Source organism: Pongo pygmaeus, chromosome 3 (genome assembly GCF_028885625.2).
Source record: "Pongo pygmaeus isolate AG05252 chromosome 3, NHGRI_mPonPyg2-v2.0_pri, whole genome shotgun sequence".
Taxonomy (NCBI): Eukaryota; Metazoa; Chordata; class Mammalia; order Primates; family Hominidae; genus Pongo; species Pongo pygmaeus.
Genome location: NC_072376.2, coordinates 158,691,405 through 158,719,212, shown reverse-complemented (window position 1 = coordinate 158,719,212; position 27,808 = coordinate 158,691,405). Strand labels below are relative to the sequence as shown.

At 40.9% G+C, this 27,808-nt stretch overlaps 1 protein-coding gene across 12 annotated transcripts in view; it reads left to right on the top strand.

Moving 5' to 3' along the window:
- ZNF827 (zinc finger protein 827) overlaps positions 1 to 27,808 on the top strand; it is a 175,127-nt gene that overhangs the window by 100,850 nt on the left and 46,469 nt on the right. For all 12 annotated transcript variants that reach the window (XR_010126149.1, XM_054484725.2, XM_063664151.1 and 9 more), the window contains one exon: positions 8,230 to 8,333. Coding sequence is in view for 11 of the 12 variants with exons in the window: in XM_054484725.2 (XP_054340700.1) it covers positions 8,230 to 8,333 (104 nt within the window). In the remaining variant the exon portion in view is untranslated. The remainder of the gene's footprint in view (positions 1 to 8,229; positions 8,334 to 27,808) is intronic.

Sequence of the window (27,808 nt, the reverse complement as noted above, 5' to 3'; positions counted from 1 at the left end):
GGTATATATCTCTAAAAAGTAAGGAGATTTTCCATGATACTATTTCACATCTTACAAAATTAACAACACCTTTAGTTTTTAATTGCTACAAAGTTTCTGTTTCATTGGCACCAGCCAAGTTGTGCAGCCACATCAACTGAATTGGAGGAGAGGAAACCCATCTTAGCTTCCTTGTCACCTCCAAAAATTAAAGAAGAAAATCTGCTGCCTATATGCTAGTAGAGTGAGGGAGTACCCTTGAGTCCCCTCTGCCCACAGGCCCATTTAGAAACACACTGAATCTGCAATGCCAGCCTCGATTTTTAGATAAATGCCCCAGCTGAAGCTTGCCAATGTATAGGAATAATCCAAGTTTTATTCACAACAGCCCCTCTTTCTTTGAAAATGTGTGAGCCCAACATGATCAATGACCAAGTTTTCAGGCCTAACCCACTGGGGTCACAGGAGGTCCCTGTTATGTCCCTTGTATGGTCAAATACAGAATTTTCTCTTTCAGACGGTCAGGGTTGCCTTCAGGGCAGAGACTCACAGTCATTTTTAATCTTGGGCACTCTTGTCCACCCCCACATTCCCTAACCTGCCATCTGGGGTCCTTTTCGTTACAATAAATAAAATCCTTTAGGAAGAGGGGTCCTCATTTCTGTGGTATTGAAAAGGGAAGAGCAATGTTCATGCGTACCATTAAAAGTGTTTTCTTTCATTATAGATTACCTTTTCAATTGACTGCAAGAATGTTAGTAAGACAACTGGCCCTGATTGTTATATGTAACATGTTAATATCTGGGCACATTTCAGAAGCAACAGCTCTACAACTGCTCATTCAAAATGAAAATGAGGAAGTTAGGAAGACCACACATGGTCCTAGGCCACATAGAGTGATTGCTACCGCAGAACAAAAGGACTGTGTCAGGGTTTTCTTCTATATTTCACATGATACTGATGCAACTGTATAGAGTGTTTGCATTTTATTTTTTAAAGTGTTCGAAATTTTTTTACAAAAATATGTAGAACTAAGCACTTAATATATTTCAAATACAATTACTTATAAATGTTACACAACATGTACATATATAAATATATAAAAAGAAATATTAAGCATCTGTTATTAGCAAATAAATTAATAAAAGGAAGTAATATTTGAGAAAAACAAAATCACTAAAAGTGAAGAAAATGGCATTAATCATGAAAATTAAGTTGAAAATGAAATATTGTTATTTGATCTTTTCAAAAAATGAAATATGTAAAAGTGTTTTTGTTTTTGAGTTGTGACCTTATTTTCATGTAAGCTATTCCAGCTTCTCGAAGAATGTCTTGTCACCTTAAAGTACTTGAGGAAATGTTGAGGAGATAGTTATAACTAATACAAAGATTTCCTTTATTCCTTATCTTTGAATAAACCCACGTTTCTTATTTGGTATGTTTAAGAAGCATTAAAAAAAAAAAAAAACACCTTTTTTGTCCTTTGGCAAGGCCTGTAATCTGTTATGATTAGCAAGCTCTAGTTTTTGTTCAAAGAAAACATTTCCGGTTTGTTCTCATTTCCTTTAGTTTCATTATATGAAAGAAACATAGACATGGAGATCCCATATGCAAGTTACCTGTATCCATTTTAATTCTGTAACATGCATATTCCACATATTCAAAAGATTTTTGAACTGAAGTCAGATTAATTATTGAGATAACTTTGATCTGTTGCCTGCCTTTTCTTGTGGCTTTTGGAAACATGGAAAACTATTTTCTCAACTACTGCTTCCTGTACACTTCAAAATGTTAATGCCGTGTGTAACTCCTGGAGGGTTTCTCAAGGTCCAAGTGATTCAAAGGTCAGAGTTTTTAAAATACTGGCTCAGTGATTTTGGACAAATCTGTGGCATTTCAGTTCTTAAAAAATAACATGATGTATCAACATGGAAAACCAGTATTGCAGTGGCTTAACAACTGGGTCTGAGTAGAGAGGAGGAAGACGCTGTTACCCCGAGGGATAGAAAACCACCTGGTGAGGGGCCCAGGGGCTGAGGTCTGCTGGGGAGCAGGTAGCGGTTAGAGAGAGAACACGTTGGCTCCCACAGAACTGTTCTACCCCACGCTGGGACTTCCAACTCTCTTTTTGCAATATATTGTTTCTCAGACATATATCTAAGTCAGATAGCTTGTTTTTAAAATTTCCTTAAAGTAACACAAAAGAAAATTAAAAATTACCCCAGATTCTTTCAGACATGTTTTACCCAGCTCTCGAAATCTGTAAACCCTGTTAGGTCACATAATATATGGCTGAATATATGATAATCGAGTACTTTTACTTGATTAATTCACCAAAGAATTTTTTTTTTTAAGATTCACTATTTTAAAAAAATTTACTAAGGTAATTTGTCTCTGTGCAGATAGAAGTCAGACTATCACTTTAGGATGATTTGCTAGAAATTCTTACATTTAATAGAATTTCATGCCACCCTGATGTATCTAGTCCCTTCTGAGTTCCAAGTAAAAACTCATTACAGTGCAGTCTTTCTTTCTTTCTTTAATCTTTTTCTTTTCTATTTGTCATTCCCAAGTTTAGTCTTGAAAGTTACTGTCTCTTAGAAAAAAAATCTGTTTCTTCTCTATTGCTTCTTTAAAACTGTCGTGTCATTACCAAAGAAGGTCTTTTCTGAACTTTCTCTCACAGTCTCTACTCACCTTCTTTTCTGTTTTCTTTTGATTTTGTTATTGCTGTCAAAATGAGAATCCCTGTAACGTTTGGTTTCAGTGGTGGCACTTGGGGAGGGTTGGTTTTAAGTAGATGAGCCTTCTCTTCTGCATGAGGCAAAATTCCCTGTTGGCCCTCAGGTGTTAAAGGTGGAAATACTGGTGTCACAATAGGCACTTAGCAAAATGTATCACTATTTAGAGCCATAATCCTTTATGGACTGTTTTATTATTTATTGTAAATCTTTTCCTTTCTCAGCCCTGTGCTGCTGACCCCACATCGCATGCCTGGCCTGGAATTGTCCACTCACTATGACACCCCTGCCCCTTCATATCTTAGCCCTTAGATTTTCTACAGGAGAAAAATCAAAATATACTTTCCACAGCCATTTCACTTCTATCCAGAAAAGAAACTCAAGTAGATAAAAGTTTTATAAGATTGTATTTTCAAAACCCAGGGAAATTAACTGGGGGCTTGGGCTCTTTGATGTCCATACCATCAACTTCCAGATGCTGCTACTGAAGAGTTACTGAATATTTATGAATTATGTAAGTCTTCCAGCTAGCCTGTCTTTGACCCGGGCCAAAGGGAATATGTTGTGATAGACGATGATTTTGTTGAGTGAAAATAAGTGATGATTCCCTCCCCATTAGCTGTTAATTTCTACCTCCTCCTCTATCAACTTTTTACCAAAAATATTAACCAGAAATAAACCTCTTTTTTTGCTTTTTTCCACTTCCTTGGCTTACTTTCTGGATGGAGGGGCTTTTTCATAATAAAATGACTAAAGTCTAGGCAGCTGAAGATTCAGAAGCAAGGGCTATATGGTGTTCACAAACTGGCTCCTTTTCTGGAATAGTTGGTAACTGGCTGAAGTAACCAGTTGGAGGACAGTACAAACATGCTTCGGGGCACGTCGTAAAGTCCAGTGCATTTCATGGATTGTTTTACTCCCTGGGGAGATGCAGCCTGCTTCATCCTGTGTCCGGTACCTCCTGGAACTTGCCTCTCTGCTGCCCACTGCCAACAGTGACAGTCACTGAGCAGCATGAACGAGGTGTCAGCCTCACCACCCCTTACTGAAGTGCTTTTTCCACTGCAAAGCTGGGTGTCACCTGAGAACGGATGTGCTTCTGTACTTTACGGTCACTGGCACAGGAGAAGAAAAAGAACTTACGGAATATGATCTCAGCATTCTAAAAATGAACTTTCATGGGACAAAGTTACACATGGAGTGTCTTCTGTTTTCTTAGTTCTTTGTGCAGAGAGTTAAGGATAACCAGTGTTATTGGAGATCTAATCCCATGAAGCAAGCTCTGCTCTATAGGGCATGCTCCAACTTTAGTTTTTTCTCCTTCCTGAAGCGTGAAGCTAATCTGGGCACCAGAAGGATTAATACACCGATGTGTATGTAGCCATACTGCCACCATGTGCTTTATAGCTTTGGCGAAATAGAAGCTTACAAACAGCTAATGACCTCTTTACCCTTCCTTCTTCATTTAGAGTTAATAGCAGAGACAGGCTTGCTCTAGGAAGCTGTAGGTACAGCAGTGGCGAATGTTTAGAGTTGCAAATTGACCAGGCCCATGAGTGGTAGAAGTTTTAGGAAATTGGAGCACATCTTAACTTCTATAGGGAAATAAAGACAAAAATTATTTTTACTTGCTCTATTTCTCAATAGAAAAGTCTTTCAGCTTCCTTCAGTACCCTTATACTGAAATGACTGGTCCCTACTCCCCTCCATCACCCCCTTCTCTATCTCTTCCTTTTCTCCATCTGTTGCAAGGATTCATGGGTCTCTTGTCCATAAATTCCTTAGGTGTTAACGGACCAACGAAAGGCAGTGTAGCTGAGTGGGAAAGAGTGCAGATGGGGAAGCCAACATGCTCAATTCATGGGCATGGGCAACTACCTAACTTCTTTGTGCCTAAGTCTCCCTGTAAAACAGGGATAATGCAGTAGTCCCTACTTATCCACAGGGAATATGTTTCAAGACCCACAAGGGTTGGCAGGGCGTGGTGGCTCATGCCTGTAATCCCAGCACTTTGGGAGGCTGAGGCAGGCGGGTCACATGAGGTCAGGAGATCGAGACCAGCCTGGCCAACAAGGCAAAATCCCATCTCTACTAAGAATACAAAAATTAGTCGGGCGTGGTGGCACACGCCTGTAATTCCAGCTACTTGGGAGGCTGAGGCTGGAGAATTGCTTGAACCCAGGAGGCGGAGGTTGCAGTGAGCCAAGATTGCGCCATTGCACTCCAGCCTGGGCGACAAGAGCAAAACTCTGTCTCAAAAAAGAAAAAAAGACCCACAGTGGTTGCTGGAAACCTCAGATAGTACTGAACCCTATATACACAATGCTTTTTCCTATGCATACATATGGTAAATTTTAATTTATAAATTAGGCATGGTAAGAGATTAACAACAATAATAATAAAATAGGACAATTATAACAATATTCTGTATAACAGTATTCTTATTCTGGATTAAGAGTTATGTGAATGTGGTCTCACTCTCAAAATACCTTATTGTACTGTACTGTGGATAACTGAAATCACAGAAAGCCAAACTATGGGTAAGGGGGGACTACTATAATAATGGTGGCTACTCTCACAGGGTTCTTATGAGGACCAAGTGAAATTAATACACACAAAGCACCTTAAATCAGTGCCAGATACTTAGCGTTTGATGCTGTTTTTTACTGAGCATGTACTATGTACTGAGAACTTTAACATGAAACATCTCATTTGAACCCTTACAGCACCCCTCTAAAAGATGGCATTGTTAAACCTCTTTTTCAGTGATGAAACTGAGGCTAGAGGGGTTATTGACTGTCCAAAGGTCCCTTAACTATGAAGTAACCAATATGAAATTCAGACTCCAATTTTTCTGATTCCAAACTCTCTGCAAAACTAGCACACTCGCTACCTCCTAGCATGAACGGATCCGAATGCAGAGCATGGCAGCTGTGTGTTTGGTCTGAGACCAATTCACTGTTAACCTAATATCTTCTCTCTGTAGCTAAGACTTACACCAGCCTTAAGCCGCCTTGCCTTCTGAAAGTTTCTCCATTGATTCTTTGCCCCATAGAAACATTGGCAGCCCTTTTGTGCATTTTTAGTATCCAGCAGGACTCCCTTCTAATTCTCTGCTCCCTCAGAAGAAATCTTTTCTTTTCTATGCAGGATAAAGCTGGCATCCAGGGTAGAAAATTATTTTGAATGTTGTTTCCCTCGGTGATTGTCTCCCTTTCAATTCAATTTCTTCTGAGCAGGTCAGTGATAACAGGGCTCCACTCCTCACATCAGCAGGAATCCGCACTTTTGAAGAGAGCATGTGAAGACACAGTGCTAGCCCATTGCCACTACTTAGCAAGACCCAGAAGACTACCGTCAGCACATAGCACAGCAGCCTCTGCTCACTTCACCTAGAAAGCTAGGTGAAGGTTATTCTCAAATGTACCTGTGGTGTTGACCAGCCCTCTCTTTTAAACTCTTTTTCGACCTGCAAGTGTCACTGCTGGCTGGCGACATTGGCCACCAGCATCACCACGTCCCATCTGGACTGCTGCACTGGCCACACGCCTTGTCTTCTGCAAGTCCCCCAGGCCGCACTGCCTGCTGCAGCCACATGGAGCTTTCTGAAACTGAAGTCCGGTTCCCTGACCCCCTTACTTAAGACACTGCAGTGCCCTCACTACTGTTGGGACAAAGCCATGATCACTGCACACACGGTCCAGACTCATTTGCCTCCACCATGGGCCTTCCTCCAGCTCTGCAGGCTGGCTGTGCTTTCTCACAGTGCTGGGGCCGCCTTCCCCAGCTCCTTGAAACCTTAATGACCTTACTGTCCATCCCGCCCATGGTGGCTTTTGCAGGAAGGCCCTTCCTGGGCTCCCTGGCCAGGCCGGGCCCCGTGGTCACACTGTGTCCCCTCCTCCACGGCCTTAGCCACCCTTGCAGGTTATGAGATGTTTGGTAGAAAGCAACATATCTGCCCCTTCGCTTCTCCCCAGTTCCTGCCTCCTACTAGCCTATAGCCAGTGTTCACTTTTTAAGCCTATTTAAATTGTTTTGTGTTTAAGATACAAAGAAAAACCATGGCATACAAAGTTGTGTTAAATCTAGCCTAACACAGTCATGTAAAACTATATTATCTATTAATGTATGTTTTACTTTAAAGAAAGTGTCTTCCATTTTCATCTTAACATTCCCTTTTTAATATTGAATAATAGCAACCATAGCCTTGTGGCATGTTTAGCAAAGCAGCAGTAGTCCTGGGAGTCCTAGGCTTGGTCTGTTGTTCTGCTCCAGATCTGCCGTTTTGCCCAGGGGAGTGGTGGGGAGTAGTGATCCCTCCTGGCTGTGTTTCCCTGCCTTCCGGGAAGGTTCAGCCAATCAGAGACACTGGTGAGAGGTAGGGGTGGGGCTTAAGGTAGAGCCTGGGTATTCACCCACTCCGTCTCTGTCTCCCACGGCAGCTGCATCTCCTCTAGTGCTCCGGCTCCCATGACCTGGGCTCCATTTGTCTCCTGCTTTTTTCCCTCCAGCCTCAGGGTGGCAATGGCTTCCTGCCCTTCCTATCTCTGGGCTGTGTTACTACCCCCTGGAACTTCCACTATCTGGGTACCCAGTTTCTATGGTTGAATTTCCTCTGTTGTAAATAAGTAGGGCTTTCCATTTTCTAGGTTGGACACTGATGGATACTCCAGTATTCTCATATGTGATCGCAGTACTTATTCACATTTTATTTTAGAGGCCTGGAAGATGGACCCTGTGACCGACTTAGAATTCTCTAATTAAAAACATTCAATCCTTTGTGTTCACTGTGGTCATGCTTTTAGGGGGAACCCTGGCAGGATGTCTGGGGACCCTAGTTCTAGTTCTAGCTGAGTCACTTAGGGGAGCTTAGGATCACTCAGTTCAGGGCCTCTCTTTCATGTTAAATGAGGGAGCTCCCTGGGGTCCCTTCTGGCAGCCCCGTTTTCTGACTTTAACTCCTTCAGAACCAACCCAATTTCGAGTTGCAGTTTTCGTTTCTGTGGGGACCAGTGACATGTTTCCTTCAGTGTATTGGTCCCTGGCCTCAGCCATCTGTCTAGATGTGCGCAGTGGGTCCCTGAGGGATCAGGTGACAGAATATGGGTGAGCCAGGGCAATTGCATCTCTACCAGGAAAACCACAGGTAGGCGCTTTCTGATTATGACCCAGGCAGGGCGCAACACACACACAGAAAGAATAGAGCAAGAGGAAAATTTACTGCTCAGCTGTCTTCCTCTACGGGTTTAACAGTGTTTAAAAGATGATGTTTCATATATTCCCCCCAAATATAAAACTCATAGGCAGAAGGTACAGCTGGCACTTGTCTGATGTAATGACTTTTCTTTTTCTCCATTTTAAGCACAATCTTCTTATATTCACTAAACACCGTTGCAAACAACAACACCTTATCCAATATTGCGTATGTATGTATTTGGGGCCAGGTGCTCTGGGTGTCTTAAATAACTTTAATTTACTAAACCTCACTCCCCCTCCCCCACCCCAGCCCTTTCTTTTCAGAAGACACATTTAGACAATCACCATTCACCTCCAATTCAAAAGAACTGCTGCCCAGTGAGTCTGTGCTGCACGGAAGAATATCAGCTCCAGGTATGGAAACATTGTTGGCTTTGCTTCTGCTGTTGATTGCTTAAGAATTACTTTTCTGAAATGTGTGAATTTTCAGATTCTTTCAGCTTACGGATGTAGTTATTCATATAAGGTTAGGTTTTAGAAAAGAAGGAGAAACTCAATTTAAGCTACAAAAGTTTATTAAAATAAAATGTTTACAGTAATAAGCCTCTTCGTCTTTGCTTTAAGAGCTTATCGTTCTTTACCTGCTGATATTTCACCCACATAATGAATTTCTTTTTCTTTAAAATAATGAAGTATAACCTGAAAATAATTTGTATTTCAGGCCGGCAGCCAGGAATATAGGGGTGGGCAGTGGCGAGAGCGCTAGTCCCCAGTAGGGCAGTTCATGACCCCAGGGGGTGTGGGCCATCACAAAGACCACCTCAGTTTGCATGGAAACAAGACAGCTCATTGAGGAAACCTTGCCACCCAGATTTTGTCTCTCTTCTTTGCCATAGTATCTACATATATCCATCCAGTGCTCCGTTTTGCCATCTCAGCCATCAGTACATCATTTTTTATCCGTTCTTCCTTTTTTCATTTCTCCTTTCCAGGGTAGAAGGAAGGATGTGCTTGCTGTTCCTTATCTGCAGCATGACCATCCTGGAGGGCTTATGTGTGTGTTCTCAGAGTTATTGGGAAATGAGAACATCTGAGAACCGCTGCACTCTAGTTCATACTCCCTACACATATCCACCCCGCCCACCACCAATCTAGCAGCCAGGAAACTTCTGCCAGTTGCTACCTTCCCTCCCAGCTGTGGAGAGGATCTCAGCAGCACTCGGTAGCCTCCATCTGCATTCATTTGTCCAGGAGACCGTGGCCACCTGTGTGCAGGGCAGGACTCACAGCAGGGTTGTTGGCCCCGCAGCCTCTTCAAGAATAAAGTCCAAGTCTTCTCCACATACTCAAGGAGCCCTGTTTTACAGGGCACTGGAGAACTAATTAATTTGCAATGTAGAAAGAATTCAGTAACATCTGAAATATTGGCCTCGGGTATCACAGGTCATTGGAAATGGTTTGTGACAAACTGGGGTGGAGGGTGGGGGTGGGGAAGGCAACTCTTTGTCATTCTTGAGTCTCATAAAGGTAGTTCCATTTCTTCTCATCTCCCCACATTCAGCCAAAGAATCCAGATACCTGCATGCTTTTTAGCTTTGCAGGCAGGGCTTTTCTATTCAAACACCAGAAATAACGTGCTTACACAAAAACACATTACATAATGGCTGGTTCTAGAGGTGGAAAGAAATTTTGCCTAGTTTATGTCTTCATACTCAAACAGGGGTTCTTGGAACTACTGTTTACTTCCCACAGTGTCATTTTGAATAGCCATCTCCCTGGTCCCAAAATTATTGCCCTGCTGTTAAGTTGATGGATTGTGACTTTCTAATGTCAAAATAACTGCCTAGGAATTGCCTGTCAGAATGCTGTGACCCATACGGCCAGCATCCCATGATATATATACAAACCTTGCACTGCTGGCTTTATGTTTGGCTTGGCAGTATTTAAAGCAGGGTTTACTGGTCAAGTTAAAACTTGACCTAAAGAGTGATTTCAGTGTATGCTTAACTGTGCATAGGGGGGTTTTCTGTGATTTGCTTGATAAACTTATGTTAGACATTAGATGAACTCACACTTTAAAAGCTTAACTCTTATTTAGGGGAGAAGGTCAGCATAACTGAGATTTTTAAAACGTAAATCCACCCTGCTGAAAGATAATCAATCTACCCTGCTTCACCAAAGCCTTTCTTTAGGTAGAGAAAAGCAAAATGACTACATTTACATTTTGTTAAAATAAGCAGCTAAAAAAAAAAGACTTTTTTTGTTTTAATGAGCAAGGTGAAAATGCTTTGGGAATGGAGTTAAAATTAGAAAAAAATTTAAAATGATAGGGACAACTTTGTGGTCATGAAGTTCTCATAATCTGAAGACAGTTTTGTAAGGAAGGCCTCAATAATTTGGACTAATTGTGGAGAAGAACAGTCTGAATTAATCAAAGTTAGCGGTGTGGAGAGTTTTAAAGAAAACTTAACTTCTTTCAAGTCTGGACAGTGATAAATGGCCATGGATAAATATACCTACTATACATTCTCAACCTCTTAATCACAATTCTGAAATCCAAAACACCCCACCAACCAAAATTTTTTTTGTATAAATATTTTGTGGCAAAACCTAATGGGAGGCTATTTATTTATTGTCTTTATTTATTACAACAAGGGGTGAAATTTATGCATTTTGTTGCAGAACTATCAGTGTACTTGACTATGAAGTGTTGCTTCAGGCCCACTGGGATGTTACATAAAATACGTTTTATGCACCATATTGTGGTCCTAAAATGAGAAAGAAGTATGAATCCCAAATTACATCTGGCTCCAGGGGGTTCAGATAAATATTGTGAATCTACATTTATTTTAGTAATCTGCTAAATGCAGTGCTGGGAGCAAGGACTCTGAAGCTACATTTGAGGATCTTAAAGTTCTGGAGTATAAGAGTCATGGGTTCTTATAGAACATTTCATCTGGGATAATAAGATTGGAGTGTGAAAGGAAAAAATGAAAAGAAATTTCTGAAAGACCAATCCGGCAGCAGATTACTGAATCATTGGAGAGGATTGGGGGCAAATGACAGGAGCCTAGCCGGGATCCTCTAGTTCCAGGGCAGCTTTATTAATGAGGGCCTGAGTTAGAGAGAAAAAGAGGAGTGGGGTGGGAAAAGCAGACAGAGGATGAGTTGGCTGGTTGGAGACTGGTTAGCTTTGCTAATAAGCACGTTGAATTAGGAAATGTTAGTGGCTGTGCAGAAATAGGGAAGCCAGAAAGGAGACAGCTGGCTTTAGTGACTAGGTAGACAATAATTTGTTGTTAGCGTACAAATGAAAGCCTCAGAATCTTTAGAAATCTTCTCTTTGGTAGTTTAAACACTACTATTAAAAAACTTTCTACCCTTTATTTACTTAGCAAACCTCTTCTTTCAGCAGATAATGCAAAAATAAATGTCAGCCCAGAGAATTCTCTCAGATTCCCAATTAGTAGAGACCATAATTAATGAGATATAGTGTGCCTAGTTCCATTTCCCTTGCAAATGCTGAAAATACATAGCATTATTTCAACAATATATACAACACTGGTATATAGTTATGTACCTTCTACCAATAGGAAGAAGAGTCCAGATGCCTTCAGATTAAGACCACAGGGTAAGGAGGTGCCAGAAGAGAATATCATTTAGGGTATAACAGCTGCTGGGCCAAGGGGATCCATGGTAGCTTCAGCGTGTTGTGCTTGGGTTTCAGGCCTGTTGGAGAAGGAAGCCAGCAGTGAGGGGGATTGCAAAGTAGGGAGAGGTTGGTAGAACTGTGGACTGTGAAGAAATCGAGAATAGCACAGTTAACTAGGCATTTGCCTTCGGCAGATGGCATCTGAAACTCACAGCTGCCACCGTCCCAGAGAAACAGAATAAACACAGAGCTTCACGGTGTCCTGGCTGCGGTTGTTGCCAGTATTTCTAGACTGACTTTCCTGAGAACTAAAGAATGCTCATGTTAGCCAAGACCTAACATTTTCACTTGCTGCGAATGTCTTAGGCAGAGGTAGCATCAGGAATCTTTAATAAAATGATGAGTTAAAAACTGCTGTCACCTTCTGCGGGAGGGATGTGGGGACAAAATATCCTTAGAGCCATAAATAGATTACTGAATGTACCCTGGGTGGTGATGTTGCTGCTGGTGACTTTACAAAAGAAATAAAAGAGCTTTCCTATCATGGGGGAGATAGAAATTACAGACTACGTGTAATTTAATGTACTTTATTTAATTTATAGTTGTCTCACTTTGTGCAAGATTTACATCAATAGAAGAAAGATTCCGAGGTCAGGTGATTTTCAGGGCACGTGGGTGATTCTGTATTAAAAGCAGACCCATTGCCATTGTACCTGCAGCTGTCCCTGTTTCCCATCATCTTACTGTAAGCAAAGGCTGTTAAGAGAAGAATTTATATCCCAGTACTGCTTTTAAACAATGTGGAGCTTCCATTCTGTGTTATTATGATTTTGAAGTCACAGTATGTTTGCTCAGTATTAAGCCAAAAAACAAAAACACAACCAGGGCGGGTGTGAAGGAAAATGTGGGTCTCCATGGAATTATCTCTGAGTGTTTGGAGTCCCCGATGCTTCCGTGTGTTATTTCAGATGCAGCCTGGAGTGAGATGATGTAAAGCACATCTGCAATTATATTCATCAATCCCTTCCCTCATTATTTCCTAACTTGCATTTAAAAAAAAGAACTCATGTTGTTGGTTTTATTTATAATGTACAGACGAGAAAAGATGAACATCGGCACCCCTCACAAAAACAAGCTTTTTTTGGTAGGCAGGGGGAAGTTTTAGTTTCTTTCAGGACCTGCTCTGCCAGTCAGAATTTGATGTTCAATCAAAAGGCTGGTTTGGAATTGTCTGCCTTGTCCCCAGTCTTGTTCTTGATCCATTTTCGCCTCTCTGGTCTGCCTATGAATCTAATATACTGTGTCATATACTTTCCTGAAATCTGAATAAATGATGCCTTGCATTAGAGTGCCACCTGCAACTAGCTCTCAGCCTGACACACTCCTGGTCAGAAGTGAATGACCTCTTTAAGACAGTTGGCTTAAAAAGATATGTCTCAATGTGTGTATGTCACCTTCCTTTGTGTTAAGACTTCCCAACTCACGCCTCGAGAGAGAGAGAGACACATATAAAGCTATCTTGGATTATATTATAGCAAACTATTTTCTTTAATCCATTCTCAAACACAGCAGATTCTTTTTCAATTTAGACAAAGTCATAGATAAACAATAGAACATTGGATGTTGGTGTGTATCGTTTTGTAACTTGAGCTCTTTTGTGATGAGACGAATTCATTTTGTACAGAGAAAGAAGCTAGCAGTTTTCAAGGATCTATTAAATTGTCAGGCACAGGACATATGTCATCTCATTTTTAATTCTGGAAACAACTCATTGAGACATAGGAATTATCCACAATTTACAAATTACTACCTGGAGGTGTAGAGAGATTTAATAACTTGTTCAAAGTCATACAGTTGAGGAGGGGCAGCACAGGAATTCAGACCCAGAACTGCACAGCACATTTTCTCTCTTTCTGCCCTATCTTGCTGCCTGCTAAGTCAGATAATGTGTCACCAGACACTGACCAAAAGGAGCACACCTTCCAGTGTTGCCCACATTTACCGCAGCTGTTGGCATTTTAAGTATTACTGATGCACCGTCTTCTTTTAGCCAGAAATAAAAATTAGTCCTTTAAGTAAGATACTTGAAATAATTTATAAGAAGTACTTACTGTTGATTAACAGAATTCTAATTGTATTCTCTTCTATTTCTATCTTTCCTCTCTTCCTTTAATGTTTTGATATCTAGTAATATCATAGTCACTTGGAACATTTCTTTCAGTTAGGATGTCAGTAGTTTTTAATGGATCATCTGGTTCATAGAAATGGTTTTATGAAGCTGTGTTAAAACTCTCAGTTAGATAAAATAGGTAATGCTGAGTTTAGTGATGATCTGGTCAGCAGCATAGAAGAAACATTTCTAGACTGGGGATCAGGAGAACTTGGGTTTGGTCCTAGCCCAGTTTCCTATAGAAAGAGATGAGAAGGTCTACAAGTTCCTTGCACATCCCCTGTATTAAAAGTTCTGTCATCTTGATATAATTTAGCTCTGTGTCCCCATCCAAATCTCATCTTGAATTGTAATCCCCATGTGTTTGGATCATGGTGATGGTTTCTCCCATGCTGTTCTCGTGATAGTGAGTTCTCACGAGAGCTGATGGTTTTAAGTGTTCAGCAGTTCCTCCTTCATTCACTCACTCTTGTCTGCCTCCATATAAGACGTGCCTGCTTCCTTTTCCGCCATGATTCTGCTTCTTGAGGCCTCCCCAGCCATGCAGAGATGTGAGTCAATTAAACCTCTTTTCTTTGTAAATTACCCAGTCTGGTAGTATTTCTATAGCAGTGTGAAAATAGACTAATACACATCTGTTATGGCACTGTAACTTTAGCCTAGACTCCTTCATTTTCTTTCTAGGGCCAAAACTATATGCTAGCACAGGAGAAAATCAGTCTAGTCTAGGGGCGTAAATTTACTACTAAAATTCTCCCACCTACAGTGAAAGTTGGGAAAGGGAAAAGTCACCATAAGTAGTTCTTGAAAGACACAGTACTGGGGAGAGGTAGTGACTGGGATGGGGATGAGAAGGGCTTTTAGGAAGCTGGGGCATTCTATTTCTTTATCTGATTACTTATTATGTACATAGGTAATTTTGTGAAAATTCATCAAGCTGCATACTTATGATAGTATTTCTGCATTTGTCAAGGCTAATTGGCTTATTTACAAATAGGTAGGGCTAGATGCCAAGTGGACACCTTCAGGCTGTTAATAGGAGTGCACTTTTGCTTCAGACTATGGCAGTGATAATGATGACAACAGTTTTTCAATTATGCCACTTCTAGTTTGCAGGAACATTTCTATTTGTAACACAAACTGGTTGCCCTAAACTAATGACATGTAGGTTGATATATCTTCTCCTGTTGCGTTTCAAATCCAAAAACTATTCCACACTGCTTATGGCATTTCTTTGATGTACTTGCAGGAGATAAGCTATAGTCTGTGCAGCTGTTTACTAGAGGGAGAAAGTTTCGTAGTTATGGATTTTCTTGATCCAGACAATGTTATTTGAGGCTAAGGATTGTGTGCTCCTTGTTAGCCCCATCTGTCCCTCACCAGCCTAGTTTGGTCTTAGAGTATAGGTGTATTTCAAAGGGGAGCTGTTGACTCTATTAGAAACTAGTTGTAGAGAAAGATCTTTCATTAGGCACTGTCACCTATGTGTCTGAGTTAGCTCTTCTCAGTAATTAACTAATTAAATTAAGTTGTCAGCCCCTATAGACCAGCATTTATAGGTTCACACACTAAAGTACAGGCATACTTTTTTAAAGGGTGGTAACCTTTCTAAAGGAGAAATGTGTATCCTGTTTAGATGCCTTACCTGAAGAATCTGTAGAAAGCCACAAAGATAAAGAAAAAAAACTGTGATTGTGTGGCCACGCCCCTTTATCTCTGCCCATATGGTTTGAGTCTGCCCAGATGGGTTGAGTCACTTGGTATTAAAAATAATTATCAACACTTTCATGTTTGTGCTTTTTGGGAAATGGTAGCATCCGAAAGCCCTTATAAAACCCAGATCCAAGTCAAGTGTGGTGGCACACACCTATAATCCCAGCTATTCAGTTGGCTGGGGTGGGAGGATCACTTGAGCCCAGGAGTTTGAGACCAGCCTGGACAGCATAGCAAGACCCCATCTCAACAAAATCCAAATTCCATTTGAGGACTTTGTTTCTCAGGCATAGGTTATCCCCAGGGCTGTGGCCACTTTGGCCTTGGCCTGGTTTCTTCCTCTGAACAGAGCAAATTTATCAAATTTATATGTGCTCACATAATATTCCAAACACCCTTTATAAGGCCTCAGCAGTGCCTGTGGTTGCTTTCTTACTCTTGCGAAGACTATTTAGATGCCTCGAGAATGAATAGTGCTATAAAAGGCCAAATTCTTGAGTATGTGTAATGGATGATGGAGAGTATTTGTTTGAAAATAGCAATGCAGTGACCCTGGCTTCAGTTTGGGACTGGCTAATTCAATCTACAAGGCCTTTTCTGTATATACAATATGTTCTTCCATTCCTTTGCTATCAAAAATACATATTCTCATTTCATGCAATTTCTTCTTTGTGTTTATTTCTTTTCAGGGCAGCAACTGCCCTCTGGTAACCAGGATAGAAAAAAAGAAAAGTAATTCCACTCATAAACTAGACCATCTATTTTCATTCAAACAAATCTATTCTGTATTCCCTTACCTAGGCCAAATGAGTGCCTCTCTGTGGTAAGGAAGACACTCCCACATCACAGCATGGCTGTCTCCTGATGGAGTGATAGGAATGATGGTCCAGGACTTCATTTTTCATTTTCTGCTATTCTCCCTCATTCATTGTGTCTCTCAGCAAGATACTTAGCTTTTCTGTTCTCACTTTATCGTTCAGAAACAAAAGATGTTCACTAGAAATGCAAAAGTGTGGCCAGTCTTTGCATTCGCATGATATAAGGTTCACCACGCCATCCCCAGAAGTTCCATTCAGACATCCCACATCAAGGTCCCTGGAGCTCTTTCAGTCCAAAGGGCTTCAAACTGAAGATGTCATTTCCCCACCTCCCACTTTCTTCATACCACTCCTCCAAAAACATCAATCAATGAATTAAAACCCTCCTCTCCTATTTTTCTGTCTTAATAGATAGCATCATAATCATCACCCACCATGGCACACACCATAAGTTTGGACACCATTTGTTTGGATTCCCCCAGAAGCAGATTGTGAGACAAATTTGGGTGCAATTTTAGGGGTTTTTTTGTTTTGTTTTGTTTTGTTTTCCAAGACAGAGTCTTGCTCTGTCGCCCAGGCTGGAGTGCAGTGGCACGATCTCAGCTGACTGCATCCTCCACCTCCCGGGTTCAAGGAATTCTGCCTCAGCCTCCTGAGTAGCTGGGATTACAGGCAGATGCCACAAAGCCTGGCAATTTTTTTTTTTTTTTTTTTTTTTTGTATTTTTAGTAGAGACAGGGTTTCACCATGTTGGCCAGGCTGGTCTTGAACTCCTGACTTCAGGTGATCCGCCCACCTCGGCCTCCCAAAGTTGCTGGGATTACAGGCGCGAGCCACTGCACCCGGCCTGGTTTTTGTTTGTTTGTGTGTTTTTTAGGAGGTGAGACCAGGAAACACTGGTAGCAAGATGGAAAAATGAGCCAAGCAAAGGAAAGCAGCCACACAGGTTACCAATGTGGCCAACCGGAGATTAATTTCCCTGGGGACCTCTGGGACACAATGTAGGATACACACTTCAGAGTTTCCTACCTCAAGAGTGAGACAGCTGGGATATGTATGCAGCCAGGCATCAGTTAAAGCTGCTCCCAGGAGAAATAGTTCCCCCAATCTCTGGTCTACCATACAGGTGGGCCAACCAGGTTTCAGTGGCCAGAGAAAGCCCATAGGAAATACATGCAGGCACTGGTGGTGGGAAGTAAGGCATTGAAGCCGTGAAGGAAAAGTGATACAGGTTGAGTATCCCTTATCCAAAGTATTTGGGATCAGAAAAGTATTTCAGATTTTAGATTTTTTATATCTAGATAGATAGATAATTTTCATGATACTTACCGGATGACCATCCCAAATGCAAAAATCTGAGAGCATTTCCTTTGAGCATGATGCTGGTGCTCAAAAACCTTCGATTTCTGAGCGTTTCAGATTTGGGGTTTCCGGATTTGGGAAGCTCAACCTGTAACTGGGGAGGGACATGAGGAACAACACTATCTGCTGCACCATCTTTCATTATTACCTCTTCTTCACCCTCCACTTCCATTCAGTTACCATGTCCTTCTACATCGATCCCTCCTCCTAGATATCTCCTAACCCTAACTGCAGTAACTTTTATTCTAGTCTTCATCACTAGTTCTCTGGATTACAGTGGCCTCTGGCTGGTCTTCCTGTCTCCAGTGTCACCCCCTCAAATCCCTGCTCTCCATCCTGCAGTCCGACTGTCTTTCTAGACTGCAGATCTCATCAGGCCACTGCCGGCCAGGGGGGCTTCCCGTTGTCATCAGGATAAAATCTAAACTTTGACTGATGCACATGCACTCGTAAGACTGATTATAATACGGGTCTGTTTTTGCCATAGGTTAAAATGGATCCATTTGCAAAAATAAAATGTACAATAAAGACTTTTATAAATAGAATTGGTCTCTGCCTAATGCGGTGCTCACACTGCATTAGTCCCCACTCATCCTCAGGGGATACATTCCTAGACCCCTAGTGGAGGCCTGAAAACACAGATGGTAGCAAACCCTAGAAATACTATGTTTTTTCTTATACACACATACCTATGATGAAGTTTAATTTATAAATTAGGCACAGCAAGAGATTAACAATAATAATGAGATAGAACAATTTAATAACAACATACTATAATAAAAGTTATGCGAATGTGGTCCTTCTCTCAAAAGATCTTCTTGCACTATACTCACTCTTCCTGTGCTGATGTGAGATGATGAAATGTCTACATGATGAGATGAAGTGAGGTGACGGACAGCTGCTGTGACGTAGTGTGAGGCTGCTACTGACCTTCTGACACTGTGTTAGAAGGAGGATCATCTGCTTTTGGTGATCCTGGATCATGGAACCATGATAATGTTGATAGATGTCAGGAGCAGAGGATGTCAGTGACTAATGGGAGTTTAATGGAATGCCGGACAAAGGGGTGACTCACGTCCCAGGTAGGACAGAGTGGGATGGCAAGTGATTTCATCAACTTGGAACAACACGCAATTTTTTTTAACTTATGAAATGTTTATTTGTGGAATTTTCCATTTAATATTTTCACACCACAGTTGACAGTGGGTAATGGAAATCTTAGAAAGCAAAACCACAGAGGAGGGGACGACTGTCCCATGAAGTAACTCTCCTTTTAGAATAAAATGGTTTAGGTCAGGCGTGGTGGCTCATGCCTATAATCCCAGCACTTTGGGAGGCCGAGGAGGATGGATCACCTGAGGTCAGGAGTTTGAGACCAGCCTGACCAATACAGTGAAACCCCGTCTCTACTAAAAATACAAAAGTTAGCTGGGCGTGTTGGCGTGCGCCTGTAGTCCCAACTACCTGGGAGGCTGAGACAGGAAAATCTCTTGAACCCAGGCGGCAGAGGGTACAGTGAGCCTAGATCACGCCACTGCACTCCAGCCTGGGCGACAGAGCAAGACACCATCTCAAAAAATAAATAAATAAATAAATAAAAATAAAATGGTTTACCTTGACAGTAGAAAGATTGCAGGGCTGTATTCGTTTTTTTCACCTTAGATGCTAGAGCTGATTGCCAACCACTAAAGAAATTTTAAGGCATTTCTGGAAGCAGAGAGTGGGAGATGGAGGCACAAGAAGACTTTAGATGGTTTGATGTGAGAGTCCAATACTTAATATGAAAACTGAAGACTGATTTTCTCATGTGATAATAAATCTCCCAGTCATAAAAATTCCCTCTGTCATTAGTCTCATATTAAAAAGCTTGGAGTTGCCAGGTGCAGTGGCTCACACCTGTAATCCCAGCATTTTGGGAGGCCAAGGCAGGCAGATCACCTGAGGTCAGGGTTTCAAGACCAGCCTGACCAACATGGTGGGATCCTGTCTCTACTGAAAAAATAAAAAAAAATGCAAAAAGTAGCCATGTGCAGTGGCGCACACCTGTATTCCCAGCTACCTGGGAGGCTGAGGCAGGAGAATCGCTTGAACCCAGGAGGTGGAGGCTGCAGTGAGCTCAGACTGTGCCACTGCACTCCAGCCTGGGTGACAGAGTGAGAGTCAGTCTCAAAAAAAAAAAAACCTTGGAGTTACTTCAAGTAGAATTTTTTTCCCATCTCTGAGCTAACAGATGTTTTAAAGAACCTTTCTTATCAAATGAGCTTCTTTTCAAATATAAATTATTTTAGTGATGGCCAGTTTTATATTTTGATCCCAATAAGGCAAAAGTTCACATTGGAGTCTCTCATCAATACTTATGGTAAACTGTGTATGAGACAGATTTAAATTCAGGCCTAAATCACTAAGGAATTTGGGCAGCCCATGAAAAGGTTATATCTGTATTTCTTTTAAATGATTAAAAAATTGTGCGTGGTTTTTCCCTCTTGCTTGGGAAACATATCCCACAAATCTCCTGGCACTTCCAAGGTCTTGCACATGAAGAGAGAAACAACGTTCTACAGCTGTCAAGCTGCACACCTCCCTAGTGGTAGACCTCCTTACCCCTACAAGAAACAACAGAGACGGACCTTACATTTGGAAATCACCACATGTACACAGCCATTTCTGTCCTTAGCTTCCTACACTCTCAAGTGCTTTTGCATTCCATCTCCTCCCAATCTCCTTCTCTGTGTCTACTGTGAGCCATGGTGAGGCTTACATAATGTAATACTTACATGAAATACTCTATTAAAAATATAAACCAGAAATGAGGGGCCAGGCGCAGTGGCTCGCCTATAATCCTAGCACTTTGGGAGGTGAGGTAGGCCAAACATTTGAGGCCAGGAGTTTGAGACTAGCCTGACCAACATGGTGAGACCCCATCTCTACAAAACAAACAAACAAACAAAAATTAGCCAGGCATGGTGGTGCATGCCTGTAATCCCATCTACTCAGGAGGCTGAGGTACGAGAATCACTTGAACCCAGGAGGCAGAGGTTGCAGTGAGCCAGGATTGAGCCACTGCACTCCAGCCTGGGCAACAGAGTGAAACCCTGACTCAAAAATAAATAAATAAATAAAGGGAAATGAGTTCTCTTGGTTGCAGAGAAGTATAACACTCCATGTTAGTTTGTGAGCTGAACGTCAATGTCTCGTTCTAGGAATTTAATCTACAAATAGACTTGAGCAAGTACCTTTAAGGGATATGGACAAAAATACACTTTGCAGCATAAAGACCTGAAAACAAACTAAATGCACATAGGTAGGAAACCGTTTTCAATAAACCATGAATATTCAGTGGGAAACTCCACAGCCATTAAAAAAGAATGAAGGAGATCTGTAGGAATCTCTTTGAAAAAATGCCCAAGACATATTGTTAGATAAAAAAAGGAAACACTGGCTGCTGACAACATGCGTGACATGATCCCATTTATGTTTTAAAAAAGAGGCAGTACATTTATGTGTACATAATAGCTTGTATATGCATGGATAATTTCTTAAACTGTGACTGATGATTACCACTGACAAGTGGAAAGGACAGGGATTGGGAGAAGGGGACAGTAGTGAGAGGTATTCTTTTATTTTTGAGTTTATATCCTTTGTTCTATTTTTTCATCAATTTACATTACATTTATAATTTCTAGAAGTTAAAAAAGTGGGAAACTATTGTGCTCAAGTCACTTTTTTTTTTAGAATTGGCCTTTACTTACATAATAATTTGGAGCCATAATGAATAATCTCTAGATCAAGTAAACTGCTAAAAATATAAAGCAATAATTCCTAGCCGTCTTCCTTCAGTAAGCTCCCCTAACCAGAAGCCAGAGTTAAATGAGTTTTTCATACAGTTTGTGAAACTGTAAAGCAGGTTACAGATCCACATGAATGGTATGATACCATGATTTGTAAAACAGTGGGCATACAGGAAAAAAAGAGCAGAAAGAATAAATCTAGAAATGTTAGCTTTTCCTCAGTTTAGTTGGCATGTCAGGTAATTTATACTTATATTTTATGAATTTCCATTTTTATAAGAAGTGTATGTTATTTTCATAATCATGTAATTGCCTGATGGGTCCTTCCTGCCTGCTGCACAGACAAAACCAATTCACTGAGACCCTGTTATTGCAGTAAAGAGTTTAATTAACGCAGGGCAGCCTAGCAGGAGGACTGGAGTTATCATTCAGATCAGTCTCCCCAGAAACTCAGAGCCCAGGGATTTTATGGATAATTTGGTGGGTAGGGGGCTAGGGAATGGGTGCTGCTGATTGGTTGGAGATGAAATCATAGGGGTATAGAAAATGGTCCTCATGTGCGGAGTCTACCTCTGGATGGGGGCCACAGGACTGCTTGAGTTGAGTCATGGGTCTGGGTGGGGTCAGTCAGTTGCCAGAATGCTGTCTGAAAAACATCTCAAAAGACCAATCTTAGGTGCTACAATAGTGATGTTATCTATAGAAGCAACTGGGGAAGACACAAATCTTGTGACCTCTGGCCACGTGACTCCTGAGCAGTAAGGAATTATAGAAACCACCTACATTTTAGAATTCAGACCCTTCTCATAATCCTAGTCTTGTGGACTTTTATTAGTTTTCGGTCCCTGAGCCAGGAGGGCATTAGTTTTGGGGAGGGACTATTATCATCTTTGTTTCAAAGTTAAATTGTAAACTAAATTCTTCCCATGGTTAGCCTGCCCTAGGCCCAGGAATAAGCAAAGGCAGCCAGTCTGTGAGGCCAGAAGCAAGAATGGAGTCAGCCATGCTAGACTTCCCTCACTGTCATCATCTTTGTAAAGGTGGTTTCAATCAGAAAACACCAATAAGTTAGTTTCATTTTGAACAAAGGAGAAAATATCTTGTATATTCTCATACTGAATGCTCAACACCAACTCTCTCTGGAAGTTTCTATCATGAGGGTATTCCTGGAGCTCTGGACAAAATCCACTTTGGCAGAACCACATTTAAATATGATGCTTGGCTGGGCACAGTCGCTCACACCTGTAATCCCAGTGCTTTGGGAAGCCAAGGCAGGAGGATTGTTTGAGGCCAGGAGTTCAAGACCAGCCTGGGCAATGTAGCAAGACCCCGTCTCTGCAAAAAATTTAAAAATTAGCCATGTATGGTCGTGTATGCCTGTAGTCCCAGCTACTTGGGAGGCTGAAGCAGGATTGCTTGAAGCCAGGAGTTCAAGGCTGCAGTGAGCGATTAATAAGATCAAGCCACTGCACTCCAGGCTTGGTGTCAGAGAGACACTGCCTCTAAAAAATAAAATTAAAAAACAAATAAATACATAACTGTGACTCCAGAAAAATGGTAGACCTAAAAGCAGCTAAAGTAAATGGAGACATTTTCAGATGAAAATGTTGGGAAAAAATCTCGTAAAGGGGTATTTGCAAAGTAGAACTCCTCTTTAAGGTATCAAAGTGCTTCAGACTAAGGAACACTGTTTGAATGTTCTGCGTTTATCGGTACCTACTACCTTCATAATTTCCCCATCCTCTGTTGTATGCACTCTACAGAACCTCTTTCCTATCGGGGCTTTCCAGTCAAAATGACTCATCCAGCTGCAGAATCTAGTTTCTCCGCCCTAAGGATCTAGGAATGAGTCACTCAAATGAGTTGCTTCTTTTTTAACTTCAATGGAATTAGGCTTGAAAGATTCATGATGGGGGAGGGTCCTGGGAAAGGGGCCTGTGCTGAGGTTATCAAGGAAATCAGCTGTATTATAAGAATGGGAAAGAAGCCAGGAAACGGGATAATGAGGGAGTGGGATAGCCTGGAGGTAGAATGATTTATAAAAAAAAGATTAGATCCAAATTCTGGCTGTCTTTGTTGGAGTATGGAGGCAGGAATTAATTGGTTATGTGGATTGTAGGTAACCATTTTGTGGCAAGATGACTTAAAAGGTAAGATGACTCATCCTAATTATTTTTTTTTTGCTCACTAATTTTCTATGTACTATATAGGCACTTGCACCCACAGAAAAACAAGGGGAAAGTTTACGCAGGAAAAAAAAAAAATTGTGTACTCTTGCAAATGCTTTTAACATGTAGGCATGCTTTCGGTATGTGAAAGTTATTTCTGACACTATTTTTGGTCAAATTGTTTTTCATTTTTATGAAAATGTTAATTTTTAAAGCACTCTGGTCTATCTCCCAACTGTTACTTTTATCACTCGAAAATGTGGTATTTTAAAAATATCATCACTGGTGTCATACTAAGACTTGCCATGCCTTTCATAGTAATTAATGTTTTTTGTTTTTTGGTTTTTTTTTTTTTTTTTTTTTTTTTTAAAGCAGCCTGGCACAGTGGCTCACGCCTGTAATCCCAGCACTTTGGGAGGCCGAGGTGGGTGGATCACGAGGCCAGGAGTTCAAGACCAGCCTGGCCAAGATGGTGAAACCCCGTCTCTACTAAAAATTCAAAAATTAGCCGGGCGTGCTGGTGGGCGCCTGTAATCCCAGCTATTTGGGAGGCTGAGGCAGAGAATTGCTTGAACCCAGGAGGCGGAGGTTGCAGTGAGCCGAGATGGCGCCACTGCACTCCAGCCTGGGTGACAGAGTGAGACTCCGTCTCAAAAAAAAAAAGCACTGGGACATGAAAAAGAAAAATGAAAGTTATATTTGGGTGATGATGGGAACTCTGATTGAGGGTTTTAGTTTTGTTTCCCCCTACCACCACCTTGTCTCTAGTCTTCTAGTTTTCTATAATGAACATGAAACACTTCTATAAAGAAAAATTAAATGATTAGAGGGAGTAAGATGTCAAGGAACAAAGGTAAGATTCATGGTGCTCTGAGTTAATAGGCTGTAAGCTTAATAATTATGGTTATACACAGGATAGGTCTTTGTCAGAGACTGCTAAACATCTTATACAACAATCTTGTGTAAACAACAATGGTCAGGAAAAGACTCCCCAGAAGGTGAAATTCCAACAAATTTTGGCAGAGTCATTTCAGAAACGTTAAAGTTACACATCCTGTAAGTTATTAATAAAGAGCTGTGAAATCCTTGTATGAAATACGACTATGATCACAGTCATTTCCATTTGGAGGTTCACGAAGCTTACTCAAGGAATGATTGAAGTTTGAGGGTGGTTACTTATTTTTAACCTTGCAAGGGAGATTCATGAATTAAATTAATCTTAGGGCACGAGGTATGATAGAAGAACTGCACGCCATTTTCTCTATGTTGGTTGTTGAAAATAGAATGTTCAATGGGACAGTCTGTTGTACTGTCTCATTGCATCATTGGTCTCATAAGTATCAGTGACTTAGGTATAATTAATAAAATAATAGCTGCTGTGGGAGGGTATTTTCAGTCATTATATCAAAATGTATAATAAGCATTCTAATTTCTGTTATATCTGTTTAATTTCCTAACAAAGGAATTCAGTTAGAAAAAGGATATCAGTGGCTCCTGACAAACCTGTCCTTAACTTTCCCCTTAGATTATTTTCATTCTTCTCTGCCAGTGTCAAAGAACACAGAGATGTTGCAGAATGAGGATTAAATTTAAAAAGGGATCTGAGTATCATTAAATATTTGATGAGCAGTATGAGAAGATTGTGAGGTGTGCATATCACTGGGGTGAAAAGAAAGTTCATTCATTCATGGCCCAGCACAATGGCTCACGCCTGTAATCCCAGCACTTTGGGAGGCCAAGGCAGGTGTATTGCTTGAGCTCAGGAGTTCGAGACCAGCCTGGGCAACATGGCGAAACCCCATCTTTACCAAAAATACAAAAAAAAGTAGCTGGGCCTGGTGGCGTGTGCCTGTGGTCCCAGTTACTTGGGAGGCTGAGATGGGAGGATGGTTTGAGCCCAGGAGGCAGAGGTTGCAGTGAGCCCAGATAGCGCCATTGCACTCCAGCCTGGGCAACAGACCCAGACCCTATCTCAAAAAAAAAAAAAAAAGTTTATTTATTCAGCATACTTATTGAGCAGCTTTTGTATGCCAGGTACTTCTTAGGTCCTGGGGAACAGCAGTGAATAAAACAAAGCCCCTGTCCTCATGAAGTATACACCCTAGAGGGGGAGGCAGACAATAAACTAGTATTATTATATGTAACATCATGAAAAAAAATAAGCAAGGGAAAGAGGGGGTTTGGGAAGGGGTCACATAAGGTAGAATGGTCAGGAAAAGACTCCCCAGAAGGTGAAATTCAAGCAGCTACCTGAAGCAAGGGTGGGAGGGAGTCCTGTATTGCCTCGTGGGGAAGAGAGTTCACGTAAAGGGAGCAACAAGGTCCTGACATAAGGGTGAGCTTGACCGGGGAAGTGACAGCAGGAAGGGAGGTGAGGCCGGAGGGGAGGGAGGGAGCCGGCTCCCAGGTCATCCGAAATAGCATGGACTTGGGCTTTTATTGCAAGTATGCCAGGAGCCATTGGAATGCTTTGAGCAGAAAAGTGACATGATCTTACTTCCATTTAACTCTTTCCTGTTTAATCTTTAAAGCCCAAATAATGTCCTCTGAAAGGCTTAATGGGAACAGAGAGGCCCTGCATAGAGATAAAAGAGGCAAAGGAAGGTAATTTGCTGAGCAGAATTTTTATAGTGGATGGAATCTGTGCATGTTCCTTTAATAATTAGTTAATTATTGATGGTGAGTGTTGCCCAATATTTTTCTCATTAAGTTATCACAGAGGGATTATATTTTGTTACATTTGGTTGAAATTTGGGGATTTTTTTTCCTAATCAGTTAAAAATGACTATCTAGATATTTAACTGAATACTTACGGGAAAAAGTCTACAAAACTTGTTCTAATAACAAAAAGAAGGGCTCAGAAAGTTAAAGAACATGAAACCAGGATTTTTTTTTTAGAGACAAATCCATTATTTAGAATTTCTTCTAGAAGAGGGAATGCCTTCATCAGAAAGGTGAATTTTACTTCACACAAGAATTGCTCCAGCATTATTTATAAAGAGATGTGTCAGGGAACTATGACTTCTCCAATAAAACTGCAAATTACTCCAACAGATGCATATAAAACATGCCTAGAGGCTGTTGTGTATTTGTATTTTGCCAGTACTGCCATTGAAGAGGTGATTTACAATCCTAAAGCCACCAATGATGGCATTTTCTAAATGTTATATCAAATTATATTGTGTAAGACAGTAACATCTGTCACTTAGAATGGAATTCTTAAATATTTGTTTTATAAATGTAATACTGACAATCAAAAAAGCTCATGTTTGCTAGTACATAATAGGCATCTTTTGGAAGGAGGGATTTGCCCTGTCCCCACTCATGGAAATAGTACCTAATGAGAAATTTATTTGCCTCCCTTACTTAGAAACACTACTAAATATTAAACCATCAAAAACCTGGTTACTAAGTAAAATGACCACAGCCACTGAAGGGTTCAGGTTCAAGATGAGTTTTCAGCTAAATGTACCAGTTCCCACCTACCTTCAATAATCTTCAGATGTCAAAATCACTTTTTAAAAAGATTTTCTTTGTTACTCATAATATCTGAGGAAATGTAGATTCTTCATAGACTTTTCAAGACTTGGATTATATAAACCCATTGTTCAGCTAGATGTTTGTTTTCAATGTTTTTTAGCCACCAGAAAAAAGTAAGTGATTATCTAGTCTAGACTTGTTCTTGTACCATTCTTCAGCCAAGCTGTTCAGAGGCAGTTTGCTGAGATAGGGAGTGAGATAATATGTTTCAGTGAAAAAATAGGCAGTCCACTCCTTGCTGGCAGGCTATGAGGTTGATTACTTAATGCCTGAGCCAGAGAGTGAGTCCAAATTACAGTTTCCTCTGGAATGATGCAAGCTTCAAAATTCACTGGAGTGGGGAGTAGAGGGTGGAGAGAGGAGAAACCTTTACAAGTGATTGGATTACATCAATTTTCACTTCTGTGTGTACACACGCATATATATATGCGTTCATTTCCTTTTGGCATGTAAGAGTAAACTAGTCAAGATTTCTAAAAGGGCTTTGCTGTTTTTAATAGAAATTTCCACCGAAGAGACTTTAGAGTTAAAAAATTCTTGGTTGACTGAAATGAACAGATTGCTATCTGGCAATGGTGGCCCCTCTTCTGGGTTGCACAAGCATATACCAGAATAAGTTATAACAAAAAAAAATATGCAGTTAGGGTAAACTACATTCATTTTGAGGAACTGAATTCT